Source organism: Colius striatus, chromosome W, assembly GCF_028858725.1.
Source record: "Colius striatus isolate bColStr4 chromosome W, bColStr4.1.hap1, whole genome shotgun sequence".
NCBI classification, from domain to species: domain Eukaryota; kingdom Metazoa; phylum Chordata; class Aves; order Coliiformes; family Coliidae; genus Colius; species Colius striatus.
This window is the reverse complement of record NC_084789.1, coordinates 22,050,333-22,056,332: the sequence shown is the minus strand read 5'-3', so window position 1 is coordinate 22,056,332 and position 6,000 is coordinate 22,050,333. Positions and strand designations below refer to the sequence as shown.

The 6,000-nt window shown below is 48.8% G+C and overlaps 1 protein-coding gene across 15 annotated transcripts in view; it reads left to right on the top strand.

Moving 5' to 3' along the window:
- The first annotated feature begins 2,982 nt into the window (after positions 1-2,982).
- LOC133628661 (F-box/LRR-repeat protein 20-like) overlaps positions 2,983-6,000 on the top strand; it is a 70,027-nt gene continuing 67,009 nt past the window's right edge. For 11 of the 15 annotated variants that reach the window (XR_009820783.1, XR_009820780.1, XR_009820776.1 and 8 more), the window contains exons 1-2: positions 3,529-3,587; positions 4,472-4,588. Coding sequence is in view for 3 of the 15 variants with exons in the window: in XM_062017085.1 (XP_061873069.1) it covers positions 4,526-4,588 (63 nt within the window). In the remaining 12 variants the exon portion in view is untranslated. Of the gene's footprint in view, positions 3,044-3,405; positions 3,623-4,471; positions 4,589-6,000 lie in introns of those variants that run through there. The other 4 variants (XR_009820773.1, XR_009820782.1, XR_009820777.1 and 1 more) reach the window with 4 other exon arrangements.

Genomic DNA, 6,000 nt, shown 5'->3' with positions numbered 1-6,000 from the left:
TTTCTTCCTGGGCCCAGCTCACTTCTCCCCATATCTCTACCTCCTCCCCCCTCAACGGCTCAGAGGGGCAGGGAATGGGGAATGTGGTCAGTCTCTCACAGATGGGCTCTGCTGCTTCTCTCTTCTCAGATGACAACGATTCCTGGCATTCTTCCCTTGCTCCGATACAGAGTCCCTCTCCTGGGACACAGGCCTTAATGAACTTCTATGGTGTGAGTTCTTCCTCACAGTTACAGCTTCTTCAGATACAGGGTCACTGAATCTTAAGGGTTGGAAGGGACCTTTAGAGATCATCCAGTCCAATCCCCCTGCCAGAGCAGGACCACCTAGGTCACACAGGAACTCATCCAGGTGGGTTTGGAATGTCTCCAGAGAAGGAGATTCAACAACCCATCTGGGCAGCCCATTCCAGTGCTCCCTCACCCTCACAGTGAAGAAATTCTTCCTTGTATTTCCTTGGAATCTCTTGTGTTCCAGTTTATACCTATTGCCCCTTGTCCTATCATTGGTCCCTCCCATGGGATGCGGCCTCTTCTGGGCATAATTTTATTGAGCTTTTTTGGCGTGGGTTCCTCCCCACAGTTACAGCTTCTGTGTATATGGGGTCCATCACACAGGACACTGCCTCCTCTGGCTATAGTCACTGCCCTTGGCACAGGGTCTTTAATGAAGAGAATCACCACCCCCAATGTGGGGTCATTATCAAAATGAGTCTCTGCTGCTGGTGCGGGTTCTTTAACAAAATGCAAACAAATCTCTGCTTCATCAGTTCTCTCCATAGAATGCAGGGGAGTCTCTGCTCCAGCACCTCCTCCTCTCTTTCCCCACTGACCTTGGAGTCCACATGGTTGTATCTCTTCTCCACTCCTTGCACCACCACCAGCCGGAGAAGGGACAGAAGAAGGAAGAAAGAGGAAGAAACCTCCTCTTCCAGCTTCTTCTTAAAAAGTGATCGTGGAGGCATCTAATTGGCTCAGCCCCAGAAGTGGATCTGGCTCAGAGCTGGGGAAAGTTTTGAGCAACTTCTTACAGGAGCCATCTTTACAGCCCCTTCCCCCTTACCAGAAACAGTTTCATATCAAACCATGACACAATCTCTTTTGGTTTCTGAGCTCTTTGGGGATTTTGCTTTATTTATTTTTTCCCTTTGCAGTACGCCTCCCCACTAGCAATTTTGGTGATACACAAGCGTCACCTTCTCTCTCAGGTAGGCGTTGGCCTGGCCACACCTTGTTTGTGTCCTGGTGTCAGCACTGAAAAACAGCCCTGAGGAGAAGCAATTTCCTTAAGAGATGGATTTTCCCTTTTTGGCTGAAATTAAGAGCATGACTCAGGCATCCTGTCCAGTCTTTTCCTGAAAGGAAAAGAGATTTGGGAGAAAGTGTTTTCTTTTTAAAAGCAATGAAATCTGATTCACTGAAGAGGAATGTGGGAAATCAGGAGCTCTGCAACATGTCTCCTTTTGAATTACATACTGAATCCTGCTCCCATGGGATTTTGCTGTTGATTCCTAGAGGCTGAGATTTCCCTCGTTGGAATGAGATCATGCTGTGTGTTTTGGGATGCAGTTTGAAAAGATGTCAAGGATTTTGGTTTCTTTTAAAACATGGAGACCAGCTTATGGTCTGACTCTAGGCAAGCTGTTTCTTTTCCAGTTCATTCAAAGCTGTACCAAGGCCGATGTCGGTTAATTACAGGATTTTTTTGCCTTTTCTTCCTACCTTCAGCTTAATTCCAGAGCTCCTGCACAATGTAGAGCTGTGAGTTTCCCCAATGTCCCCCTCCCCAGCTCTGGAGAGCTCTCCCCTCTTGTATTTTTCACCCTTCATCCTTTGCTCATGATCTGCATCACGTCACTTCCCCCTTCCCCAACACTCCCATCCTGATGGGCCAAGATGATAGAAACATGGTAAATAAAAGTCTAAACTTGGAGCCAATGCTCCACACCTCACACAGCATCAGAATGGTGTCATCACGGTGGCTGTGAAGAGGATGTCAGAAACCCAGCACTGGAGGAATTGCTCTCATGATTCTACCGTTGTGGCTGCCTCTAGGGGCTGAGGCCCATCCCAGCTCTCACAGCTTTTCACTGCCCCTCTCATTTATGTTTTTGAAGTTATTTTATTTTGCTAAAGGCCTTGGGATTCCATTGAGAATGGTGTGAGGGTGTAAAAAGTGCTCTTTGAATTGAATGAGGGCTGGGGGAGTTTCACTGGACTTGACAGTGATGGGAGTCAACGTTTTACTGGTGGGAAGCACAGTTGGAACAAAACGCTGCTCAGCTCTGTCACCAACACAATTGTTTCTTAAAGGAACGAGCTGCATGTGTTTCCTTGCTGCTCACTCAAGACCAAAGTTTGAAATTCCTAAAATTCCTCCTGTAGAGGGCAACCATCAAAGCCCTAGCAGAGAAAAAAAATAAGAAAAAGGCTCCTTCTGACCCCTCACCCCACGAGGTGCAACCTCCACTGTGGGACGGCAGTTTGACACTTTTTGCCCCATTTTCTCTTGACATATATTGTATCTTTTTCAAATACTTTTTTTTACTTATTTTCGAAGGTGAATTGACATTTTTCAGTATTGGAAAGAGAAAAGGTGTAAAATGAAATGGAAGCCAAACCTTTTAACCTCAGCTGGCAACGTGGAGGTGGAGATTAAAAGAAAATAATTCTTTGCTAAGCAGTGGTGTTGTAAATAACTGGCTAGAAATTGGAAGTTTTTTCTGTAAATATCTGCCTGTGTTCCTGCGGGAGGCCGAGTGTCCTTCCGAAATTTTTTGAAACATCGCAAAGATAATGTTTATTTACATGTAAATGAATCTGTTTGGTACAAAGAAGTCTCGAGTCTGGTGCGGGTAAGGGGAGAGGTGGGAGGCGGGGATCCCCGTTTGATTTTTCCCACGGGAATGACATCATTGTGACGTCACGCCAGCTCGGCCCATGATTGGCTGAGCTTCACGGCCTTTCTTCTTCCGGGAGGGCAGGGTGCACCTGGGCTTCGCGATAGCACCAGGAGGCGAAGAGTACCTCCCCGGATGTTGGGGGTAGGATCCTCGCGGCCCCCAGATATGGGGGGTGGTGGGGCTGTCTTGAAGCTCCCCCGTGCGGCGGGGCGGGCACTCGTAACCTCCAGCGTCGCGAGGGGGGAGGGAAGAGCCTCTCACAACCTCCCCATCTCTCCGATCGCCCCGGGAGGGGCGGAAGGACGGCTGCTGCAGAGGCGCGAGCAGCTCCCCCATCTTCCCTCTCCTTCCCGCTGCCCCGGGGGCTCCCCGCCACAGCGCGCCCTGCACCCTCCCCTTCCGCCGTCCCCGTTCCCCCCCTCCCCTGCCGTGCGTCGGGCCCAGCGCTGCCCAATGAGCGCGCGCGTTGCTGGCAGGTCCAGAGTGTTATGGTTTTGGGTTGAAGTTGAAGCTGGAGGAGACGTGGTGGTGGCAGCAGCGAGAGGAGGTCGTGGAGCTCCGGCACCCCTTTGTCTTTTTCACTCCCTCTGTCGGCCTTTCCTCCCTTCTTTTCTTCCTCTCCTTTGCTCCGCTTGGCTCTGCCATGCGGAGGGAGATGAACGGGGTCACTAAGAGCCGCTTTGAGGTGAGGCTCCGGGGATGAGGTCTCTCGGGGTGGAGGTGAGCGGTCAGGATGCAGTGTACGTGTCCCCCACAGTGTTCGGGTGTGGGGTGAGGGCAGATTCCCCAACCCGGGACAACTGGTCAACGCGGCCCGGAGGGGACTGTACGAATGGGGCCTGGGAGGGGGTTATCATAGTTCTGCAGCTGTGGATGGGGGGAATGTAAGGCGGGGACTCGAGCCTGTGACCTATAGCGGGGGGGGGTATTGGTGTGAAGTTTCTTCCCCCCATCCGCCTATTTTGGGGGATGTGTGTTCCCTCCTTCCCATGTAAGCTCCCTTAGGGGGGCTGCGGGGGGTAGGGGTGCGGGGCTGCTGTTAATGTGTTGCTGAGGGTGTGAACTAAGTGTAGCTAAGTTGGTCATGGAGATAGGGGAAATAGAGCCTGGAAAATACGATAGTCTGGGCTGGGCCGGGGGGGGGGCAGCTTGGAGAGGTGAAGATCTTTCCGATGCGTCTTTTTGGGGTAGGAACCAGGAAAAAACTTGATTACGGGGAGGTGGGGGATGGCGAGAAGGGAAGGAGTAGAGAGTAAACAATAGGATCCGTTCAAAGGATACGGCATAAAGGCAGGTGATGGAGCCAGCGCTGCTCCCAGTTCTGCATTGTTATCACAGCTGCCCTCCCGAGAGCGGGGGGAGGGGGGAATGGGGAGCAGGGGGAGGTCGGGATTAGGAGGGAGAGCGGCAGTCGGGGTTAATTTTTCCTCGCTGTAAGAGACTATTGTGGAGAATGAAAATACCTGCCCATTCCATCTCCTGGCTGCATGGCTTGTGTTCTGTATGAGGACAAGATGACAGGAAAATAGCCCGGAATGATAAAGATCTGTCTGTGTCTCTGCTTTATAGAGAGAGGATGGGAAGGATATCAAGGGAAAATACTGGTTAATGGTAAGCTGAAGCATGTCTGGTTCCACAGAGATCAGCATTGAATCCCACAGGAAACCGGCCCTGGAGTTGAGAAAGGTGCAGAAAATAATGGTTTTGTAATATTGCATGTGAAACTTGTTGCCTTCTACTCCCAAATCTGTATCAGGTGCTGTAAATGAATAACTGTGTCTGTTTCAAATGGTTTTGGGGTAAATAGTGTTAAAATATTTATGTTTCTATGGCATCCAGATGATAAAAACACTAAACTAAACCGCAGAAAGAGAAGGCTGCATGTGCAATATGTTTGATCCAGGGTGATTGTATTTAGTGTTCTAGTGTGTTCTTGGCTGCACAGATTTATTCCCTCCCCCCCCCCCCAAGAGGTTTTTTTATCACGGCGGAGTGGCTGGTTACAGAGTAGGATGAAGAATAAAAACATGTTGGTAAGAGTTTTCTGTGGGGAAGCATCTTCTCATATGGCAACAACCTTTCTTGCTTGCTTAGCCCTTGTCTTGAAATATTATCCCAGTGTTGGGAGAGCTTTTCCTCAGTGTTGTACTGAAACAAGATAAACCCAATTCATTGGGGAAGAGCTTTGTTTGGTTTGGGTGGAGGTTTTTTTGCTGGAATTGTGTTAGTTTCTTCCCTTAGTAAAAAATGGACAAGTTGGAAATAAGCAAAATGCTTCAGGAGTTTTTGAGGTCTAAATTGTTTATTTTTTTTTATTTTGAGCAATGAAGGCTGTGTGAACAGTCAGACATGAATAAAGCAGGCAGGGAGCATCCAGAACCCTCTGTATCTCTGCTCCTACTCTAGCAGAGGAATTCAATGAGACTTGGAAGCAAAAGTCAAATTGTTTTCAACAGGGAGGCAGCTTTTTGTTGGAGGAGGGGGCAATGAGGGGAAATCTTAGTTGCTCTAAATTTCTCCTTTGCAATCCACATGCTGTACAGTTGATGTACAGATAAGTTGCCAAAAGCTCAAGAAGGCATGATGTGGGGAAAGAAGTTAATTATCAAACTGATTGATAAAGAGATCTCAGAAATAATTTCTGATTGCTTTTCTTCTGCATCTCTTTGTTCAGTTGGCACTGGGGGATGTTGGGGGTGGTTTTGGTCTCTTGGCTCTCTGACCCTATAGGCTTTGTGCTGGACAGCACATCCCTGCTATAATTATGTAAAGTGATAGCTTTGCAAGTATTGGATTATGTCTGTGACCTTAGCCCATGTCACCTGAGAGACCAAGCTTGTGTCGCACATAGTATTGTTCTTTGTCCCAAGTTGGATCCTCCTCTTCCTCCTGTCTCTGCAAGGAGTTGTGTTCTCAAGTTGGGCAGCAGTAGAAGTGTTTGCTCTGTCAAACAGTCATTTTGGCAGAAAATAGAAGCAGAAATGCCAGAAAAATCTGTATTTCTTCCCTATGCCTTGCTGACATTTGTGTGATATTGGGCCAATGCCACCTTGGTGGCAAAACAGGGGTTCCTCAGGATGATTCCACTGGAACAGCCA